Source organism: Herpailurus yagouaroundi, unplaced genomic scaffold (genome assembly GCF_014898765.1).
Source record: "Herpailurus yagouaroundi ecotype Mexico unplaced genomic scaffold, PumYag 184, whole genome shotgun sequence".
Lineage (NCBI taxonomy): Eukaryota > Metazoa > Chordata > Mammalia > Carnivora > Felidae > Herpailurus > Herpailurus yagouaroundi.
In genome coordinates this window covers 15992663-16016702 of record NW_024412415.1, presented here as the reverse complement: position 1 = coordinate 16016702, position 24040 = coordinate 15992663, and the positions used below count along the sequence as shown (strand labels likewise).

Sequence of the window (24040 nt, the reverse complement as noted above, 5' to 3'; positions counted from 1 at the left end):
TTTCTTTCTTTCTTTCTTTCTTTCTTTCTTTCTTTCTTTCTTTCTTTTGTGAGTGAATGGCAGAGGGGCAGAGAGGGAAAGAGAGAGAGAGAGAGAGAGAGAGAATATTCCAAGGCTCAGTCTCACGAACCTGAGATCAAGGCCTGAGCTGAAATCAAGAGCCAGATGCTTAACCTACTGAGTCACCTAGGTGCCCCATTGGATTGTTTTAAGCATTAGCTGAGATAATAGTTGAAAAGCACATATACATATTGCCTAAAACATAGCAGGTACTTAATAAATTAATTCATTAAATAGTTATTCATTGAGTGCCTACTATGTGGCAGGCACTGTACTTTTTCGTTTATGATTGAGAATGTAAGGGACACCTGGGTGGCTCAGCAGTTAAGTGTCTGACTCTTGATTTTGGCTCAGGACATAATCTCACAGTTCATGAGGTTGAGCCCCTCATCAGGCTCTGCGCTGACAGTGCCCAGAGCCTGCTTGGGTTTCTCTCTCCCTCTCTGCCCCTCCCCTGCTTGTATGTGTGTGTGCATGCATGTGCTCTCTCAAAATAAGTAAATAAACATTTAAAAAAAGAATGTGAACAAAAACAAATGCAGTCCATTCACTTGTGGTTTTGACTCTGGTAGAAGAAAGAGACCTTAATCTCAGATAATTGTAATGAATATATAATCTCAAACTGAGATAAGTGCTCTGAAAGAAAAGAACATGGAGTCATAACAGTATATAATGGAGGAATATGAAGAAGAAAGAGCAAGCTAGCTAAAAGTCACATTGTGGACAAAGGCCCTGTGGTAGGACTAAGGATGGTGAGGTAAAACAAACAAACAAACAAACAAACAAAAAAGAAAAAACAAAATTTAAGAAGGCCAGTGTGGAGTATGGAGAACATGGAGGTTAAAGATAGACATGTGACTGGAGATATGGATAGGAGCTGGACCAGACAGGACATTGTGATCTGTATCTAGAATTTTGGTCTTTATCCTAAGAGGATTGGGAAGCCATTGCAAGTTTTTCAAAGAGATGGTGTGTGTGTGTGTGTGTGTGTGTGTGTGTGTGTGTGTGTGTTAAATTTGAAAAGCTAATTATTGCCTACAGTATTTGTAAAGTTGGTAAATAGCAAGTCCTTATAAGAGTGTATGATTGGGGTTGGGGAGGAAAAAAATATTAGAATTGGGGGAAGAGTGGATGCAGGGTGACACAGTTACTAGGCTTTTACTATAGTCCATTTGAGAGATGATGGTACTCTGGGCTAGAGTGGAAGTCATGGGCATAGACTAGACTCCTAGGCTTCCCTCAGCTTTCACAACTGGATGGATAGCAGTGCCATTCACCGATATAAGGAACTCTGAGGGATATCACAAGCTGGGCTGGCCCAGGGCTGCCCGAGGGGCCTTAGAAGAATCTAGCGAAGATGCCATATAGACAAATATATGGGTTTACAGCTCAGAGGAGCAGTGTGAGCTGGAAATTTACATTTGGTCTACAAATGATCATTGGAGCTGTGGTCTTAGATGAGATGTCTCAGGGAAAGTAGATTGAGAAAGAAGATGGGCTCTGTCTGAGTCTTAAAGAATCCCAAGGTTTGGTGGCTGTATAGAAAAGAGTGAGCATCACGGAAGACAAAGGAGTGAACAAAGAGGTAGGAGGAAAAACAGGACAGCACTGTGACACAGAGGTTAAGAGAAGAGTGTGTTTCAAAAGGTTGGAATAGTCAACAATGTCAAGGGCTGCTGACAGGTACAGAAAAGGCACGGAGGATATTGAAAACACTAGATCTGAAACTAGGTTGAGTAATTAGTAGGAGATGAGGAAACAGGGGCTGTTGAGTACAGAAAATTCTTTCAAGATCTGTGACTATGAGGGAAGGAGAGATGTGTAAATCAGCATCTGTAGATATATTTCAATAAGTGCTTAAAACCCATTAGGTATAGTCTCTGCTATTCTGTGTGTGTGTGTGCCCAAGAAATGTAAATTTTTAGCACAAAACTGGCTCTGTCAGCATTTCAGCTTTTACTAGTCACAAATTTTATTTGCTCGTTGTGATCTTTACTGTACAAGAAATACTTCCCACCCTCAGTGTCCATATGATTTCAATAAACATTCTGAGAAAGTGTGGGTGGTCTCCTTTACACAACAGTAGTTGGGAATAGGACACTGGGGTACGATTTCAAATTCAACACTGAATTTTATGGGACCCCAATCTTTGCTGCCATTTGTCTTTTAAGTAAAAGAAAGTCTTCTAAGGATGTGCCCATTCTTCCCTGACTTCTAGGATGGCATAAAATTTTATGTGTGCCTCTGTTCGTTCTTTCAGTTCCACTTTTCTGCTATATTAAATGGCTACATGGATTGATGATAATAATGAGAAGAACACGTGAAGAGGAACACTAGAGAAATCAATATAATTAAAGCTTCTTTACTTCCATTTAGCATCTTCTTTTTATGCAAGGAATGCCCTTAGCAATATATTCTAATATGTTCCTTTGTTAATCATCTAGTTATCTACTTCTAAAGCAGTTAGTAAGATTCTTAGAATTACTTGAGAAGGCACTTAGTAAATATATCATAAAATAGTGTATTTACCTGAAATAAATCTAACATAAGATTTAAGACTGTTCTTGCCCTTACAAAAAGTGTGTATCATATGCACAGTGTGCAATATATAATAATAGTTTAACTTGATGATGTATTATTTGGAGTTATTCTCGTTTCTCCAAAAGGCACCACAAATCTTTTTGGGAAACAGATCCTGAACTTGATTTCACTCTCTTTTTTTTAAGTCTATTTGTTTATTTTGAGAGAGAGTGGGGGAAAAGCGAGGGAGGGGAAGAGAGAGAGAGGGAGACAGAGAATCACAAGCAGGCTCCATGCTCTTAGCATGCTCTTAGCATGGAGCCTGAAGTGGGGCTTGAACTCAGGAACTGTGAGATCATGACCTGAGCTGAAATCAAGAGTCAGATGCTCAACGGACTGAGTCACCAGGTGCCCCTATAATTTGATTTCTTATTTTAACTTTCCATTTTTGATCTCAGTGTTCTGAATTGTGTTTATTACTACATTCTTTTTAACATTCCAAATTATTCCTTACTTGGATTGACTTTGTTATCTTTCATTGCTTCAACTACATGCACATCCATACACAGCTTTTTGAAAAATAGCATTTCTAAAACTTTTTAGCCACAAGTTCTGTCTGGATTTATCCTATTTGAGGGAGACCAGTTATCTTGCAGTCTCCACGGTTGTTGTTAAGCAACCAGTTGAGAATTATACAAAACTTAATTGGCCCCTGTTCTTTTTTCTTTCCAAACTAAAATTTTGTATTTATTCATATTAATTAAATTTGCAAATAAAAATTTAACCTTATATTGACTAACATTATGGGCTAGGTGTGTAAGAGACCTACAGATGATTCAGACCTAGATCCTGATATAAGACAAGGAGATGCATAGCTTGATTGCAAGGTGGGCAGCAAAACTTACTCTCTCCATCCACATAAACATCACTTCCCCATTCATACCTCTTAGGAGACTCACTCATTAACCCAAAGATCAGGCAGAAAAGTTGATGGTAGCCAGTAGTGTTCTACCATCAGTCATCAAGATCAGAGTTCTCAATGTTTTTTGGTCCCTGTTCTTAATAAAAGTTAAATTATTTTGAAAAAAATACTGTTCTCCTTTCAGTAACATTTGACACGATAAAATAATAATAATAATAATAAATCATCAAATCATTTTAAAGTTTTTATTTAATTTTGTTTTTGCAGGTCCCGACACTAAATTAATGCAGAACAGTGGTAAGACAAAGTTTAAGAGGACAAGCATTGATAGACTGATGAATACTCTAGTACTATGGGTAAGGTACTAAAACAAAATTAGGCAAATCACTATCATTGGTATCTTAATATATTTCTTACATTTGGTTGGGAATTCTTTCAGAAATACTTATTTTTTTTTTTTTTGTGGAATTTTATTTGGATATTTTGCATTTGGGGCCCAGTTACATTGCCTTATACTTTCTAGATTATGATATCTCAACCATCAGTAGAGTTTCTCATGAGAAGTAGATCAGTGCTTATGGAGGTCTTCATGGTCTTGCAAGTTCTCCATATTCCAAGTACCTGCATTTGTTGTTTTTTTTTTTTTTTTAATTTTTTTTTTTCAACGTTTATTTATTTTTGGGACAGAGAGAGAGACAGAGCATGAACGGGGGAGGGGCAGAGAGAGAGGGAGACACAGAATCGGAAACAGGCTCCAGGCTCTGAGCCATCAGCCCAGAGCCTGACGCGGGGCTCGAACTCACAGACCGCAAGATCGTGACCTGATTGAAGTCGGACGCTTAACCGACTGCGCCCCCCAGGCGCCCCCCTGCATTTGTTTTTAAAAAATAAAACATAATTTTTAAGTTACTTGGGTCTTTTTGTTGTCTTACCTTTGCTCATGTCCTCTCCACATAGCTTATGGATGGAGCTGGCTTCATGGGTGTGCGATCTTTGTAGTTCTACAGGTTCCCCACTCAGAAGGGCCTCATACTTGGATGATTGATCTGCTGTTGGATCATGGAACATGGAAATTACCAACAATCCAAAGGTTATCAATAACCTTTGAACAAGGGGTCCTGCCTTTTCATTTTGCACTGAACTCCCCAATTTGTGTAGCTGGTTCTGCTTATGAATCTTCTAAGGCCCACGTCATAGTTCTCCTCCTCCATGAAAGCTTCTAAACCTCCTAAATCCTAGCCCAGGATTATCTCTTTCCTCTGATTTTTTTTCTCTTCTGTGCTTTTGAAATGATTTTCTTTTCCATCCATTTACCAAAAACAGTCTAGTATTCTTTGCGTTTTACCCTTTTGTCAGTAGATCTTGTGTGCTACCTGATGCTAGGCACCTGATTGTTCTCTGACTTTTTGTGTAATATTGTTTTGCATCGTTGTATTGGAATTAAGTTGAAGGACGTTGACTTTAAATATGAAGACAGTGGCTTTGAACTACGCCCCCCTCCATAGTCTCACAAACAATTATAAAGAATTTGAGTTCAATAAATATTTGCATAACTGATATGTGATAGTGGGACTCTGAATAAGGAAAGAAGGAAGTGAATTCTTTTTGGGCACAAAATACTGACCTTGCTTTGTGCTTTACTTTTGGTATCATCCTCAGACTTGGGCTTTCTTCCTATTAAACTCATCCCCTTGGGGCAGAGTCTCAGGGGCCAAGGGAACATGTTTAGCTTGTGCCCCCTCCTAGAATTCTCTATTTAAATGGCCTTGAGCCCACTTCTAGGGCTTGCGTGGGGATTGTATATGTATCTACCACACATACACAAATATGTATTTACAGAGTAAAATTACTGATTGTGAAGGAGAGACTGTTCCAACTTTTCATATTAGAACATTGAATGCCCCATTAGATTATTAGAAGCTGATTCCATCCTAAGTTAGAGCATTTAATGCCAAATAGTACCAATTTTAATGCCCTTAAAGTAATTTACTTCAATTAATTGGTAGTATTATTGAAAGAAAAGAGGATACCATGATACAGGTATCAGGTAGGGTTTCAGGAATTCACAACTCTACTTTTCTCTAATACATGGCTTTCTAATGCACTTTAAATCGGGTTTTCCACATACTCTTTCTACATAAATGTCTTATATGTCTATCTTGTTCATGAAAAAGAAGAAAGCAGTCCTAGAATGCCTGAATATTCCTTTTTTAGAGGAAGAAGGAAATAGCAGGCTAAATACATTCCTGTTCCCTAGCTTCACACTCCCCTCCCATCAGTGGCTGATCTCTGCTCCTAACACAGAATGAACTTGGTAGAGCAAAGTTCTCAAAGCCCCATATTCAGCTCAGATCTTATGTATTCATTTATTCATTGATTTGGTGTCTTTCCTTTCCAAGGCTGGCATTTGGGCTCATAAGGAACTGACCTTGCTCTCTTTCTGAAAGTTGCTATACCTCCAAAATGTCTGCTCTACCTAATACTGATACTAATCACAATGTAAGAGTTGGCTAACAGTTTTCAGGTTGATTCTCACTTTTTTTTAATCTCCAAAGGAAAACATATATGGCATGCAGTATTTTAATTAATCTTTCTTTTCCTTGTTAGCCTTAAGTAAGGATTGTGCAGCTAGATCTGTAGCCAAGAGACTTGACTGGCTTCAGGTTGTTCTTTAGCACTGACGTTTTCTTCCTTTTGCTTTTATGCCTTAGGCGACTGTATAACTTATCATTCAAACAGGACACTTTTGCAAGTGAAAGGAGGGAACGCAATTGATATTCTGCCTGGATAACAGATACAAACTGGGGCTGACCAGGGCAAATCAGGACATACTGCCTTCCTAAGCCATCTAAATATATGCCCTTGTCACAAATCAAGGTTGTGAAGTTACTGGCTTTTGACCATGGACAAATTATATAATATTTCAGTGCTTCTGTTTTACTTTGTTCTGGTTTTGACCAGCAAAGTGTGACTAAAGATTGTCCCTATCTCAGAAAATCACTGGAAGAATTAAGTGAGAAAATGCATGTAAAATATTTAGCCAAGTAAAACATAAAAATATTAAACTTGTACGATTATTGATAAGTATGAAGAGCTTCGCATGACTTGCTTTTCAAATGACAATTTCTTGGAGTTAGGAGTGTAACTGGATTGTGTTGATGTGACTAGTTTTGTGTTCAAATTAACCTTAACCAGACTTCCATTCTCATTTCAGATTTTTGGGTTTCTGGTATGCATGGGAATTATTCTCGCAATAGGAAATTCAATCTGGGAGAATCAAGTTGGGGACCAATTCAGAACTTTCCTCTTTTGGAATGAAGGAGAGAAGAACTCTGTGTTCTCAGGATTCTTAACATTCTGGTCATATATTATTATTCTCAATACAGTTGTGCCCATTTCATTATATGTGAGGTAAGACGAGAGTTTATACTTTAGAAAAGCCACTTTGTCAAAAGACTTTGTTCTGCATCATCATGTTGTGCCTAATCATTTTTGTTTGTTTTAAAATTACCACAGTGAGGTAGATGTCTTGCTCTAACTGCTTATGATCTGCTACAGCTGTTACAAATGAGGCAACTAAGCTGTTTAATCTGCTTCACTTTTGTATTTTCAAATTATAATAAATGCATTTCATTTTCTTCTTGATTTGATCTGGTTTCTTAGGAATGTTTTTCTTTGGAATAAACGGACTACAATATAATCTCATGCAACCTGATCAGTTAGAATTGAGTTGATATTGGGTAAGAAATGGAAGACTATTTGATGAGATCTGTTGAGATGATGCTTCCCTGCTACTAGTCTGGCTCCAGATACCTGGATTCAGATTCTGTTCCACCACTCACTAGCTCCATAACCTTGGGCAAGTTATTTCACCTTCCAGTGCCTTGGTTTCCTCATTTTAAAAGTAAAGAAGACAATATTCTACTTAATAGGATTGTATAAAGAGTAAACAAACTGTAAAGCTCTTAAAAGAATTGTCTGACACATTGTAAAAGCTTAATGAATGTTAATTTTTCCTATTATTAGTAACTATAGTATAAAGAAGTTGAAATATACTGGGTGGTACTTGTCCATTGTTAAATAAGAAGTCTGACTCCTAGCTCTCACTGCAACAGGATCTATCATTTCTAGATTTGGACCCACAAATCAGAACTAAAATGATCTCTCTCTCCCCATACACACACACACACACACACACACACACACACACACACACCTCTCTATATGTATGTATATATGTACATTTTTTGTGTGTGTGTATGTGTGTGTATTTGATAAGGCTTAGGAGTTGGCCCTAGAATGTATAACTGAGATTTTTAAAAAATGTCTATTCATTTATTTTGAGAGTTAGAGAGGGGCATGTGCAGAGAGAGAGAATCCCAAGCAGACTTTGTGCTTTCAGTGCAGAGCCCGATGCGGGGCTCAAACTCAAGAATCATGAGATCATGACCTGAGCCGAAATCAAGAGTTAGACACTTAACTGACTGAGCCACCCAGGTGCCCCAATCCTAATCCTACCAAGACTGAGACAGATAATCCTAAAGACACTGGAGCCAAGATGAGACTTGGTTGTTTGACATTCCTCATCACCAGTATTTTAACAATACAAGAAATTACCAGCTCTAAATCCCCACTAATTTTTACAAGCTTCTTTTTCTCTCTTTCCAAAATCCTAACTATGATGAAGCAAGGGAAGTTCAATGCACAAAATCCACCCTTGTTTTGGATGGCAGTCAGGAAACTGAAATGTCAACTTGTGGGAAATTGACTTGAAGTAGTGGCATGTGGCCACAACACCACAAATTGCTCTGGGCCTTCTGGAGCTGTGGTCAGAGCAGGCTCTATTTAAACTGTATCCTACTGGCTCATCTTTGATTCTGAGGACCTCTTATGCTTGTATCCAATTATAAAGTCTGTAGTAAATCCTGCTTTTTGCCAGAAGAGCTATGGTCAGCTTTTATAGCTTTCCTTTATGTCCTAAATGAACAATAAATGCTCATAGTGGCTTACCATCTGCACATGTGCAGTTTCATATGTCCTCATGAAGGAAGTATATTCTGTGTATGCTCTTTCTTTGAAGTGTGTTGGCATTTTTCATTTAATAATTTGAAATATTGGTGTTTTAGAGGTCAAGGCTAAATTCCCAGGTTAGCATTGCTTTTCTTTCTAATGTGTCCCCTGCAGTGGTGGAAAGGAAACCCAGTTGGAACAGTCCAAACCCAGGTTATCGTCTTGGCATGTGTGACCTTTAAGAAAGTGCTTGGCTTCTCTGTGCCTTAGTTTGCCAATGAACTGCTCAGGAAAATGGTGGGACTAAAATAATTGGTTTGTTACTTCCTTTCTGCTCCGAATAATACTACCTTACCCTAGATAACATTTTGTATTTTATGTAAAGTGTCTCCATATACTTTATTTTATTTATGTCTCCCAACAACCTTATGAAGTAGTTATTGCCCAACTTCTTTCATAAATGAGATGATTTGCTTGGGATCATGGGGCTGGTTAAGGACAGAACCAAGATCCAAACCCAAGTCTTGTGACACTTGGTACACTGGTTTTCTTCTCTCCCTAAGCTGTGTCTGGTTTATTACTCAGCAAAGACCCCAAGAGAAAGTAAAAAGAGCCTAGAGTTCTGTACCTGTTGGTAAGGCATAATAATTATTAAGGTAAATGTGAGCTTTCCTCTCATCATACAAGAGCAGTGATTCTGATCTCAATGTGGAGGGAGAAAGCATTCGAAAGAATGTCAGGATGCTCAATCCTAAAGACTGAGATCTACAAAAACAGCATATTTCTGTTTGGAGAGAAGGCCTTCTATAAAAGCTTTCCTTAGGCTTTTGAATGGGTATGAAGAATAAATTAGTGCCATAGGTCACTTGAGGATGAAAGTGCTAAATTTACTTTGATCGGTTAACAATTCCATGTGAGCAAAGGATGTTGATGTTGGTAGGCTCTTTCTGTGCTGTCAGTTTGTTTATCTGTAGTGTTAAAACATACCCAGCTACAGTTTTTTAAATACATCATTCTAAGAAATGCAGCCACATACTCCCAAGGAATTAAATTTTGGAAGTTATTCCCAAAGCAGTAGGAATTCATTTCTATGTTGCCTATTTTGCCACAGAATGGGTGGAATCTTAAGCCCTGCTCTTTGAGCATTCAGGCAGAAAACACTAAGCACTTGATTATGCTAATTCTGAACATTTGTCTCCTTTTTTCTGCTATTATAAGACAAAGAGCTGAATGTTCCACTATGACTGTCCTGAATCCTCTTTCCCAAACAAAAAAGACACCCTTCCTCTCTACAGACTATTTTAAGATCCAAGAATTCAAATTAATTTACAACACTTCCATTGGTTTGTATTATAATACAGAAGGATCACATGTTGTTTCATTCATATTGCTTTGAATTTTCAGGAAGCTATCTTACTTTTAGAAAGATCAAAGCTTCAAATTGTTTGTACAGTTACTTGCATAATGCCATTTTTAGAGTCAGGTCTACATTGGCTTTACCAATGTCTGAAGTCTAGTCTTGGCTCTGTGGTTATTTGTGTGACCTTGGGTTAGTCACTTGACTTCTAGGTCTTAATGCCCTTACTAGTGAAATTAGGGAATAGAAGGTCAGGATTCATTCATTCATCTGCTTATGACAGATAAAGCACTGTTCCTGGTCCACTGTAAGTGCTAATGCTTTTTGAGTGAGTGGAATAAAGAAAACAAAGGTAAAGTAGAAAAGCTAGCAGAGAATTACAGGGAAGTATGTGTGTGTGGTGGTGGATATGTATGAGTCAGCTATAACAGTAAGTTACATAAACGAATACAGAAAATGCCTTATTTATTTTTCTTTTGTATGGTTCTACAGAATCATAGAGTAATTTTTAGTTTAAGTGAAAAAAAGTGTTGCCATTTAAATAGTTAGGAAATGAACTAGCAGCATACCACTTTCAGAGAGGGAAATGTTAGAAGCATAGAATTTAATGCCTAGAAAGGATTTTTCTATCTTTTGTCTTCAAGGAGACAAATGTTAGGAGTTAGTGTAATCAGTCACTGTTAATTTTCTCACTTGACAGATGAGAACACCAAGGCTCAATTCCCATTAAGTTCAGAAATAAGCCATGGGTCACTGCTATTGTCATTACTCTGTGATACTGGTCTGGATGTCCTTGCTAATGTTCTAAGCCATGCAGCTGAAATATCAAGGAACAAAGGAAGACATGAACCTGAAACTGAAATAACCCTATTAGAAGGGATGAGCATAGACAATGTGATTATAAACCTAGAAAATCCAAAAGAATGATTCTGCAAAGATCTTAGTAAGATAATTCAGCTCAATGTCTGATTTTGTGGCATAAGCAAAGTTTGTTAACATTAGATAAAGCTTTTAACATTAAAAAAAACCTTTTCATTAGGCTAACAATAATTTAAACAATTATGTCATCAATGAACAGATAGATGTAATGTCCAGTAGCAAATCTATCCAGCTGTAATATGGACCTATGTGAAAAACAAAGCAAATGAAAACTAAAACTCCTTATCAATAGAGGTACTTTTCAAAATTCAATTACTGGAAAGACTTACCCTTCTCTTTGAAGTTGCATTTGTATATTAAAATGAGTTATTTCCAAGTAATTAGAAGTTTAACATAGACTTAATACAAATCTTAAAAAAGTTTTGTGAGAAGGTGGGGGTGTGGATGCTAAAATGTGTTGAACATATCAGCAAGAATAAATGAGTGGTTCCAGCCAAGAACTTTTTAAAAAGAGGAGTATTCTCTTACGCCCTCTCAGGTATCGCTAATGTTTATAAAGCTGCAATTATGAAAATAAGAGATGTATTAAGTGACATTAAGGAATAAAATTGAAATCCCTAAAGTAGATTCTAGTGAGAAAAATAATTTATATGTGACATGGAAGCATCCCAATGCAATAAGGGAAAAGGACTGTTTTTTTTTAATAAATGGTGATAAAAAAGCTTTGTTTGTAAAAATGGAAATTAGCACATCATATGTACATCATCTTTATAAAAATTCGAATTGTAATAAAGAATTAGATGTGGAAAATTCAGCAAAGAACTACTAGAAAAATATAGATGTCTGTATATATAATCTTGGCATAGGGAGAGCATATCCAACAAAACTCCCAAAACAGAAACTGTGAACTACTGATAAATTTGATGAGTTAAAAAGACAACTTCTTTGTGTCAAAAATGGTGGAAACAAAATACAAATGATAAGTTGGTAACATTTGCATGATGTATATATGTCATGCATAGTAAATGCTAATTTTCAGTAATCTTATTCTAGAAACTTACATTGCTAACCTTTTTGGAAATTGATTTAACCTTACATATGACAGAGACTTTAAAAGACATACCTTTGGCCATAGAAATAACATTTGTAAAGTTGGAAAGTCATAAATTGCCGCTAGATCATGAGACAATGCTCTTTTCCTGGTAAATGGGCAAACTAATATAATAACAATGATAATATTGAGATTTACTCAGTATCTATTATGGTTTGCTTAGTGCTTTACAGAGATACTGCCACCTTTTTTGGCAACTTGAAGCCACACCAAACGATATATTAGAAAGTCCTCAACAATACATTTCTTTAGATCAGATATCTGACAAATATTTTTTTAAAAAAAATTTTAATGTTTATTTTTGAGAGAGAGAGAGGAAGAGAAAGAGGAAGGGAATGAGTGGGGGAGGAGCAGAGAATGTGGGAGACACAGAATCTGAAGCAGGCTCCAGGCTCTGAGCTGTCAGTACAGAGCCCGATGTGGGGCCCAAACCCATGAACCGTGAGATCATGACCTGAGCTGAAGTCAGATACTTAACCAACTGAGCCACCCAGATGGCTGGACAAACATCTTTAATAATAGTTTGTACGAAGATATAAAAGAAATGCTAACTTAACAGGCTATACAAGAAATCTCCACTAGGCCTGTTTAATATAAATGGTGAACCATGGAATATTCCCCCAAGACTTTATGCAAAGTCTATATTTTCGTGGTGCTGCAAGAAAATGACTTAGGAAATTTTATGAACAGACTCTGCTGAGATTCTTCTGAAGGTCACTAGGACCTGGAGACAGAGCATCCACATTTTTTTTCTAAATTCTGAAGACTTTGACAGACTTATTTTTTTATTTTTAAAAATTTTTAAGTTTGTTTACTTAATTTGAGAGAGAGCCAGAGAGAGTGAGCTGGGGAGGGGCAGAGAGAGAGGGAGAGAGAGAATCCCATGGCTCTGTGCTGTCAGTGTATAGCCACATGCGAGGCTTCAACCCTGAGCTGTGAAATCATGACCTGAGCCGAAATCCAGAGTCAGCAGCTTAACTGACTGAGCCACCCAGGCGCTCCTTGACAGACTTCTTACTTTGGCAACGTTTTGTATGTTCTGAAACTGATGGAGCTTTTCTTTCTTTTTCTTTTTTCCCCATTTTAATGGATGAAAGTATGGAAGTCATTCGTCTGGGACACAGTTATTTTATAAACTGGGATCGGAAGATGTATTACCCTGAAAAAGCAACACCTGCTGAAGCTCGGACGACCACTCTCAATGAGGAACTGGGCCAGATTGAATACATTTTCTCTGACAAAACAGGCACCCTCACTGAAAACATCATGACTTTTAAAAAATGTTCTATTAATGGGAAAATCTATGGTAAGGGAAGCAGTTCTTCATACTGATATTGGTTTTTTTTTTTTTTTTAATGTTTGTTTATTTTTGAGAGAGAGAGCAGGGGAGAGGCAGAGAGAGAGGGAGACAGAGGATCTGAAGTGGGCTCTGTGCTGACAGCAGAGAGCCCAGCACAGGGCTTGAACTCACAAACTGTGAGATCATGACATGAGCCGATAGATGCTTAACCAACTGATCCACCCAGGCACCCCTTAAAACATAATTTTTTTAAATTTCCCTTAAAAACATAAGCAGCCCTATTTTAAAAATCAAACCATTTATCACTGACTTTATCATTAATATGGGCACCATCAGCATCTAACATAGTGCTTGGCCATATAATAAACAGTCACTAAATATTTGTTCAATGAATGTTGAATAATTTATTTATTTATTTATTTATTTATTTTTTATTTTATTTTATTTTTTTATTTATATATGAAATTTATTGTCAAATTGGTTTCCATAGAAACCCCAGAACTAGACCCACAAACGTATGGCCAACTCATCTTTGACAAAGCAGGAAAGAACATCCAATGGAAAAAAGACAGTCTCTTTAACAAATGGTGCTGGGAGAACTGGACAGCAACATGCAGAAGGTTGAAACTAGACCACTTTCTCACACCATTCACAAAAATAAACTCAAAATGGATAAAGGACCTGAATGTGAGACAGGAAACCATCAAAACCCTAGAGGAGAAAGCAGGAAAAGAATGTTGAATAATTTAGATGAAACTTTGGATTTGTTACCTTTCTTGGGTATAGATGGAGGTTAGATGTGATACCGTCTGAGGTTCCTTTTTGTGCTCCCACTGTGTGATTGTGCTTTGTGCTGCTTAATAGGCCAATATCCCCGAGAGGGCAAGTTCTTGGTAACTTGATTTATCTCTGTAAAAGGAGTATTTCATATTTGCTTCCTCACAGCTCTGGAATTGATGTTAGGGCCTGTGTTTGGGAGAACTTACAATTCATTCCTAAGAATTCACACTGCACAGGGCTACTTTTGAGTGGGCAGATAAACTATTTCATCAACATCCAGTTCCTATTTTGTATACATCTGTCAGGATACCTGCTCTGTACCAGGATTTTCAGGCATTCTATTTGTATGTGGTTTGAGCCAGTTAGCAGACAGTTTCCTCTGCTGAAAGCATGAGGTGCAGCAGAAGCCTTTTGTTGCGTGCCTCTGGATTCCTAATCTCATTTCACTGGACTCTGAGTGTCCAGTTTTTCAGTCCAGAAATCTCAAGAAGAAAAATCCAAGAAAGAGAGGGAAAACTTCCCTTTATCTCCTGATGAGCAACTTCACACATTGCCAAACACTTTAAAGTAAGATTTGAACTTGAACAAAATTAAGAAATACAAGAAGTTGATTTTTATGCTGTCCTACCTATTGACCTCCCTTTGCTACCCCTATCCCTCTAATCCCCTCTCCTCTGCTCCACCTCCCCCTTTTCTGAGAGAGAACCAGATGATTTTCAACCTGGACTTCCATAAGCCCTCAGTTACATTATACATTTCTCATATTACTGTTACAATAAATGGTAAGTAGGGGTGCCCAGGTGGCTCAGTCAGTTAAGTGACCTACTTTGGCTCGGGTCATGATCTCGCAGTTTGTGAGTTCAAACCCCACGTCAGGCTCTGTGCTGACAGCTCAGAGCCTGGAGCCTGCTTCGGATTCTGTGTCTCCCTCTCCTCTTCATGCTCTGTCTCGGTCTCTGTCTCTCTCTCAAAAATAAATAAACGTTAAAATTTTTTTATAAATGGTAAGCAAAATAGAAACTTCCCCTAAAAATTTTCTTTTGACATTATTTTCAGAGGCTTTCTAAGAATAATGACTTAACCCATAGAGTAGTTTAAATGGGAAAATTTTAGAGTATTGGAGATATTTTTAATTTGGAGGACCTTTGGGATTCTTTTGCTATGATATATATTGATAATAACATAATAATGATAATATCACTTCCAGGAAATGATCCTAAGAAAATCAGATATGTGGACCAAGATTTATTTGTATAGATGTTTGCCTCAGGGCTATTTTTAGGGAAGGCCCTTGATTTTCACAAAGTATATATATCCCAAGATCTTGCAAGTCTTGAAATTTACAAATCCCATGATAGCTTGTAGTTTCCCTTATAAAATGCAGGAAAGTAACCGAAATATTAATTAACCCCTTTAGACCCTTAATTTATATCCCATTATAATTTATAATGCATTTATGATGCCACTAAGATATATTCTTACTAAAGCACTCACAAAATGTTTAAGAATCACGTCCTCTTGTTTTCCTATGAGCTTGTGTTATTTATATTCTAGATCCAGGCCTTGGAAAAACTTGGTATTCCATTCAGGTTTATCTAAATCTTCTATTTTCTAGCTCAGAACTTTTATTTTCTCCAACTTCTTTAACTTTTCTTCACTTCCATTACCATCTTTATAAGCATGCTTCCTTTTGGAGGACAATTTTACACAAAGGCACAGCTTTGTTTTGTCTTTATCTTTCATGAGTTACTGCCTATGGTATACTGACTGGAACATAACCACAGTGCATTTGAGATTTAAATTCCAGGAGCTTGGTGAGGTTCATTCTCTAGCTCAGGGGATCCGCCCACACAGCAGTCACAACATGGTCTGAATTTAGACCCTGTGCTCCAGATAAACAGCAAATAACAGTTCATCAAGGGCTTTTTTTGGTCATAGCATTGTGTAGTGAAAAGAGAGACTTGGGTTCAAAATCACACTATAGTGACTTTTTCACCCCAGTTTAGTAATGTCAGGTGGATTTCTGTTCTTCAGTTCCCTCACCCATAAATGGTGCAAGTTTGTGATAATACAAATGCCTGGCGAAGGATTGATGCAAGGAACTCTTGTTATCATTACAAGAAATACAGTCTTGGCAAATACCATTACATATTCAAATGCCAAGCAGAAATTAGAAAAATCTTAAAAGCTTCCACATAGGGGAAAGCTAAAGTAAATTTTACTCCATAGCTAGTATACAACGATTCAAAATTAGGTTCACAAAGAACTTTTAATGACCAGAGAAATTCTGACACTTGGGTTGAAAACAGCAGGAACAAGATATTTTTCAACAATCTGAGAAATATATGCATACACACACATAATCAACATGAAAAAAGTTCTGTAAATACTGGTTATCTTTATGGGATAGAACTATTAGTGATTTTTATTTCCTACTATAAACATCTTGAGTTTTTCCAATATATCTATAATAGGCATATATTGGCTTTATACTAAAAAGTTATTTTTCAATATTTGGCACATAGGTGGCTATGTTTTACTGCAGAAGGCACTGACATTGTTTAACTCTTACATGCTAATTTGACCTTGATATTACACAAATGTATCTGGCCCAAACAGACAGACAAAGATGTACTCACTAAGCTCAAGCGTTGATGAGAATTGGTCTGTCTAGGATATCATTTTGGATTCCCCTACAGTGAGGATGAAGTAGAAAACAAAAATTTGCCTCTTGCAAACATCAGAGATAAAATGTAGCAACAGAAGGATAAAAATACAGAAGAATATGATTTATGAGCTTCATATTTTATTTTAATGCATACTCTATTTTAGTTCTATCTTGGGCAAATATGAGTATTTCTCTGGGTTAATCACCATGTCTAGGGTTACAGTTTGAAAAAATTCCTAAGAAGTCTACGTTTGAGCTCATAATGCCATCTGGTAATGGTGCTTTGTATTTTTTAAAACCAAATGTGCAAATCTAGTTTCTATTTCATTTATTTTTAATTCTCAAGGTTTTTTTTTTGGCAGGTGAAGCTGATGATGACATGGGTCAGAAGACAGACATGACTAAGGTGTGGAGGTGATAAATTTCATTCTTTTAATTTCAAATTGTACATACTTTTTTTAAAAAAAATGAGTCCCTGGAGGACTGATTTCCACTATGACAAGTTGATATATTTAATACATAACATTAAAAAAATAGCTTCATATGGTTCAGAATTCCTTCTATTGAGGTACCTCAACCACAGAGTTCTCTGTTTTTTAATTGTTAGAGATATTTATGTATATACGAGGAAGTATTTTCTCCATTTTTTACATAGGTTGTAGCTTACTATCTGTGCCGTTCTTAATTTTCTTTCTCAGCAGTGTATTTGAGATCTTACTAGATCAGTGGAAAAAAAAAAGTGCTGTCTTATTTTTTCCAATGGCTAAATAGTATTCTGTTAAATTGTTCCATGTCTCATGGTAAGGAGACACCAATGGAAATTCAGGATATTTCCAATATTCTGCTAGTAAAAAAATTGCAACAGAAATAACAGTGTGTGCTTATGTTACTTTACATGGATTGTATGCTGTCTAACAAGTTACATTTCTAGAAATGAATTGTTAAATCCAAAGTATGTCCATTCATAATTGATAAATATTGCCATTGTCTTCTTTAAAATTTTTACCAATTTGTCCTGCTACAAGCAATGTACAAGAGTGCTCTCCCCCACCCTTACCAATACAGTGTTTTGTCAGTTTTTGCTATTTGGCAAGACATGTAAAATGATATATCAATATGATTCTAGTTTTAATTCCTCTTATGAGTGAGGTTGGATATCTTTTTTATATTTTTAATAGTTTACTGTATTTAATTTTTATCCATTTTTCTTTTTTTTTAAATGCTTATTTTTCAGAGAGAGCACAAGTAGGGGAGGGGCAGAGAGAGGGAAACACAAAATCCAAAGCAGGCTTCAAGCTCAGAGCTGTCAGCATACAGCCTGATGCAGGGCTCAAACCCATGAACTGTGTGAGATCATGACCTGAGCCAAAGGCAGATGCTTTCTTTCTTTCTTTTTAATTTTTTAATGTTTATTTAATTTTGGGGGGGGCAGAGAGAGGCGGGGGGTGGGTAGGGTGGGGGGAGGTACAGAATTTGAAGCACGTTCCAGGCTCTGAGCTATTAGCACAGAGTCTGTCTGGGGGCTCGAACCCACTAACTCTGAGATCATGACCTGAGTTGAAGTCAAATGCTTAACCAACTGAGCTACCCAGGCACCCCTTACCCATTTTTCTACTGGATTATCATCCATCCCTGGTTTTTGTAAATAAATGTCACTTGTCATGTTAAATTGTTTTTTTCAGTGTGCTTCTAGATTCTGTTTGCTAATGCTTTACTTAGGTATGTGCCTTGGATTTGTAAGACACATCAGTTCTCAAGGTTTTTGGGGGCGTAATGTTTGAGTTGCTATCAATGTTAAATTTACTTTAGAAAAAGAATAATTTTTAAAAATTTTTCCTTAGTTTTGTATTCTGTGGGACAGTTTATATAACATAAAAATGATCTGTGTCTTACAGTTGAGCAAGGAGTCTCTTAGGATCCTTTTAATTTTTTATTTGTGGCTATTTTCTTTTATTTTTTAATTTCTTTAATGTTTATTTATTTTTGAGAGTGAGAGAGATAGAGTGTGAGCAGGGAGGGGCATGGAGAGAGGGAGGGAGACATAAAATCCAAGCAGGCTCCAGGCTCTGAGCTCTCAGCACAGAGCTTGTCCTGGGGCTCAAATCCATGAACTGTGAGATCATGACCTGAACTGTAGTCAGACACTTAACCAACTGAGTCACCCAGATGCCCCTCTCTGTGGCTATTTTAAAAAAAATCATTTTTTATTTTTGATTGTCTTTTTCCTTTCCTATCTTGATTACATTAGAAAGTTGCCCCTTCACCACCACCCCGCAAAAGTACAGCCTTTGGTTTTATTTATTATTTGTATATATTTTCCTGTGTTTTAATCAGTAGGCTCTGCTTTTATCTTTATTAATATCACCTTTCTTCATTCTTAAAGTTTCTTTTGTTCTTTTTCCAACTTCATACTTGGATGCTTAATTTATTTTTTCCTTTTTTTATACAAATGTCTATGGTTCTTAATTTTTCTCTGAATACTTCTTCAATTTTATCACATAGATTTGGCCTGTAGTTTATTAAACTTTTTATTTTTGTCCTATCAATTTGAATATCCACATTGAAACGTTTTTAGGCAAGAGTTTTAAAATTCCCAAGTGATAGAGGCCTTCCCCCTAACCTCATTATACTTTTAATAAAGAATAGATTTGTATTGATTCTGCTTTTTGGAATTTATTGGGGTTGTCTTTGTGGCTCAATATAGTAAATTGTCAATGTTCCAGGCTTCTTAAAAGGAAAGCATATGTATATTCTGCTTTCAAGGTATATAAACTTACCTATATGTCATTCAGTTCTACCTTGTAAATTATATTATTTAACTCTTGTTTCATTATTTATCTTTTATCTGTTAGCATGAAAGAGGTTAATTAGATATTTTGAAAATCTCTTTCTATATATAGCTCTTACATAGCTTGAAATCTTTTCTTTTTTTTTTTTAACGTTTATTTTATTTTTTAGAGACAGAGCGTGAGCAGGGGAGGGGCAGAGAGAGAGGGAGACAGATAATCCGAAGTAGGCTCCAGGCTCTGAGCTGTCAGCACAGAGCCTGATGCGGGGCTCGAACCCACAAACTGTGAGATCATGCCCTGAGCCCAAGTCGAACACCTAACTGACTTAGCCACCCAAGCTCCCCTTGAAATCTTTGTTTTAGAAGTATTGATGCTACTTGGGGGTGAATTGATATTTATATTGGTTATCTATTTATTTTTTTTATGAATTACACAACTTAACATCAAACTGCTTTTCTTTGACTCATTTAATTCTTCTTGGCCTGAATTCAACCTTATTTGATATTAATGTCTTGACTCCTGGTTTGTTTTCATTTGCATTTTCCTACCTTTTATTTTCTGTGTTTCTGAATAACTTTATATGTGTCTCTTGTGTACAGCATAGGATTGGAGTTTGTTTTGCACTCCAATCTTTTAATAATGGAGTTTGGCCCATCTACATTGGGCTATATACTGTCTTAGTTATAACATTTTAGGTTCTGTACTTTGTGTCTAACAATAATATACCTTGTGTTTAATAACTCTTTATATGGATTCTTTATTCTGTATGTGTGCATTTCTTATAATGTTTGGAAACATTAGGAAAGCATTTCATTGTTTTTCTACTTCATACCTTCAAGAGTTTACATAATGCTCTTTTTTTTCATAATACTCTTAATACTTTTTTTAAGGCAGTGTCTGTTAATTTCCTAATATGAACAACGATGAAGTATATTTCTGCCTCTTTCCCTCGTATTTTTCTACTATTTTTATAGAAACTTATTAATCTTAAAATATATAGATTTTTATAAGTTGCTCTGAATCTTTAAATGATAGATATCATCTGACCTTCAAATAATAAAATGAGGAAATTTGAATCTTACCATTTTTTAGCTGTCTTTTTGTCTTGCATAGTCAAGGTACACAATATACACATTTTGTTTTAGCATCTTAATCTCTCTATTTCTTCTTTATTTAGTCCTTTAAAGGGATTAGGTACTCACCCCTAACTAGGCCTTTACTAATGATTTTTTCCAGTTATCTCTTACTGGGATGAGGTTCATCCTTTAGTTTCAAGAAGGGTTCATAACAAATATGTGTGCCAATTTTATACTTGAATGACAGCTTGATTGACTCTAATTTCTTTGAGTCACAGTTTCTTCCCTGGGAGTTTCAGGGAAGTCTAAGGTCAGTGTGTATTTTACTCCTTACCAGTGAGTTGATAATTTTTTCCACTAATGCAGTTTTTAAAATTTATCACATGAACAAAACAATCTGTGATTAAGTAAGTCTATGATTCTGGGATAAACACAACTGAGTGTCCTGTATGCAGGACTTGGTATACATATACCTGGATGTAATATAAAACATTCTATAGTCTCTAAGAAAAGGATATATTAAAAGTATTTCCCCATCAACTATTTTTAGCAAAAACATTATCACAGGACTAGTGTCTTGAGTAATAAACTTTTAGAAGTACATTCTGTGTTTTCCGGAAGTCAGTGAATTAACAGGGATATTAGTTACCATTGAATCATCGTCCACTCTTTTGTTGTACCCTATTTCTTTTATCATGTTTTTCTTTTTTTACTCAACATACTTTTAAGTGTATACTAAACTGTGATTAACAATACTCGTGATGTTGCAAGGCAGATCTCTAGAACTTTTTCATCTTGAGTGACTGAAACCTGTACTCATTCAACAGCAATTTCCCATTTCCCCATACCTTTAACTTCTGGAAACAGCCATTCTACTTTCTGTTTCTGTGGGTTTTACTATTTTGGTACCTCATATAAGTGGAATCATGCAGGAATTGTCCTTCTGTGACTGACCTATTTCACTTCACGTTGTGCCTTCAAGGTTCACTCATGTTGTGCATAAAGACAGGATCATGGCTGGATGATAATCCATTGCATGTGTATACCACATATTATTTATTCATTCATTTTTTGATGGATGTTTATGTTGTTTCTACCTCTTGGCTATGGTAAATAATGCTGCAGTGAACATGGGAGTGCAAAGATCTCTTCAAGATCCCAATTTTAATCCTATCATTATATTATGCAAGTACTTCCAGAGGGATCTCAGAAAGCACTCTAGAATGAAATGCATTAATATTTTTGTGTTGGAAAATATTAATTCATACTAAGTGGACTAAAAAAGTCTATAATTAGACACATACCATTCTAGGTCAGATTTTGCTGCCAAAATGAGTTCAAGTCAGGTCAGGTTTTGCCATTGAGTAGGTTTTGAAAAAAAACTTACCATTTTCAGGGCTTCTTTGTATTTTGGAATTGCAATAAGTATTTTGAGGATCTGTACACCCATTGGATATTTTTTCCTTATCCTTTTGGAAGGTTTACTGCTTTGGTGCTTGGCTCTGAAATGAGAAGATAATATTTAACAGTAATGAGGAAACAGAAAGCCATTGTAGTGCCAGATGTTTGAGGCTGAAAAATCATACAAGCACTAAAAATATATAGAGGAAGCATTTTTGAATTTTAAAAGCTGATTATTGAAAAGAGGCATATAGTTTTTTTTGTTGTTGTTGTTGTTCTTCTACAGAAAAATAAACCTGTGGATTTTGCAGTTAATCCGCAAGCAGATAGAACATGTCAGTTCTCTGACCACCATCTGATGGAATCCATTAAACTGGGGGATTCCAAAGTGTATGAATTTCTTAGGGTACTTGCTCTTTGCCACACCGTCATGTCGGAGGAAAATAGTGCAGGTAAGTACAAAGTGTGTTTCAGTGGTGAACCTTGTTTACAAGTTTGATTTCTTTCTGCTGCCAGTGATTGAGTAAAAATTACCACCCAAGTAATTTCAGTTTAAAAGTGAAATATATAGACTGTCGACTGTATATATGTATGTCATATATATGTGTGTATACATGTTTTCTCTCTCTATTCTTTATTTTTGTTTTCTTTGTTGGGATTACGTTCAAGCCTTAGTTGCGTCCTTGGTATGCTGGGCTAACCCATTCCCCCAGTTTTAATTGCTGTGAGGATTCATATTGTTACATTTATGACTTAAACTGATCTTTATATTTCTGAAGGCAGTGATTAATTATATTTTTTATCTGAGGATATCACGGTGCCTTTAAGTACGTTTATTTTACCTTTGCCTTTGAGTTTATTTCATGTCCTGAACTATTTTAATAGCAATCTGCTTTTATTTTATTATTTTTTTTTTAATTTTTTTTTCAAAGTTTTTATTTATTTTTGGGACAGAGAGAGACAGAGCATGAACGGGGGAGGGGCAGAGAGAGAGGGAGACACAGAATCGGAAACAGGCTCCAGGCTCCCAGCCATCAGCCCAGAGCCTGACGCGGGGCTCGAACTCACGGACCGCGAGATCGTGACCTGGCTGAAGCCGGACGCTTAACCGACTGAGCCACCCAGGCGCCCCAATCTGCTTTTATTTTAATGTTACATACTTTTTTAGATCTCTTTAAAGATCTTAATTACTCTTGATTTGAAATTTTCTTTTGTTTCCTTTATGAGGTTTCATATTATAGAATGTTGTTTTTTGAATTCTGTGTCTACCTATAATGTTCTCAAACATTTGATAACTTTTGGTTGCCTGTTGGTGAATGTAGGTTCTGATTACTGTGGCCAGTCTCCCAATACCGTGTGGAAGAGGTAGAATGTATGGCTGGCCTTCTGGGTGTGGAGTTCCTCCTTCCAGGAATTCATATGGCATCTGGGGTTAACTGTCTTACTTTTTCAGATCTAGTGCTAGGAATCTGCCAATATGCTCACTTGAGAGAGAGTTGTACTTAAGGTCTGGCCTGGAAGAAAACATCACTCATCCGGGTTCTTTTCTTTCATTTTCTTTCTCTTATCCTTGTGGACTTCTGGAGTGATTCGGGCTCTTCTTAGTTTTGGTCTCCAGTTGCAGAACTCAAATCTTTGAGGTTTCCAGAAGCGGATTATGCACTTTGTGTAGCGTAACATGGGAAGGTTTTATTCTGGAGGCAATGGTCACTGAGGCCTGTTCACAGTAAGCTGGGAGATGGAGGAGCTCAGATGGGCTGGAGTGCTGAGTACACTTCCTCAACTAACTTTACTAATGATGCCCCTAAGAGCACTTCTCTTTTCATTTGTTAACTCTGACTTTGGAAACTCTTTTGGGGATTTCTCTTACTCTGTATTCATTTCCTTTTGCAAATTCTTTGTGCTGCATTTTTCTCTTCTTCATTGATCAAATCTACTTTTTATCTTGCAGACATTCCTCAAATTTCTAGTTTACTAATAGTATTCATTCTTATTTTCTAGTATGATTTACATTTTTTTTCACAATGTGATATAATTAAATGCAGTAAAACACACGGATCTTAAGTGTTTTGTCTGATGAGTTTTGACAATTATATGTACCCATGTAACCTCCACCCCCAACAGGGTATCAATCTTTTCTACCACTCTAGAGAGATTACTCATATCA

The 24040-nt window shown here is 36.4% G+C and overlaps 1 protein-coding gene across 5 annotated transcripts in view; it reads left to right on the top strand.

Moving 5' to 3' along the window:
• ATP8B4 (ATPase phospholipid transporting 8B4 (putative)) overlaps nucleotides 1–24040 on the top strand; it is a 257973-nt gene that overhangs the window by 149980 nt on the left and 83953 nt on the right. For all 5 annotated transcript variants that reach the window (XM_040492661.1, XM_040492662.1, XM_040492659.1 and 2 more), the window contains exons 11-15: nucleotides 3770–3858; nucleotides 6717–6913; nucleotides 12957–13165; nucleotides 16970–17013; nucleotides 22160–22325. In XM_040492661.1, the coding sequence (XP_040348595.1) occupies nucleotides 3770–3858; nucleotides 6717–6913; nucleotides 12957–13165; nucleotides 16970–17013; nucleotides 22160–22325 (705 nt within the window). The remainder of the gene's footprint in view (nucleotides 1–3769; nucleotides 3859–6716; nucleotides 6914–12956; nucleotides 13166–16969; nucleotides 17014–22159; nucleotides 22326–24040) is intronic.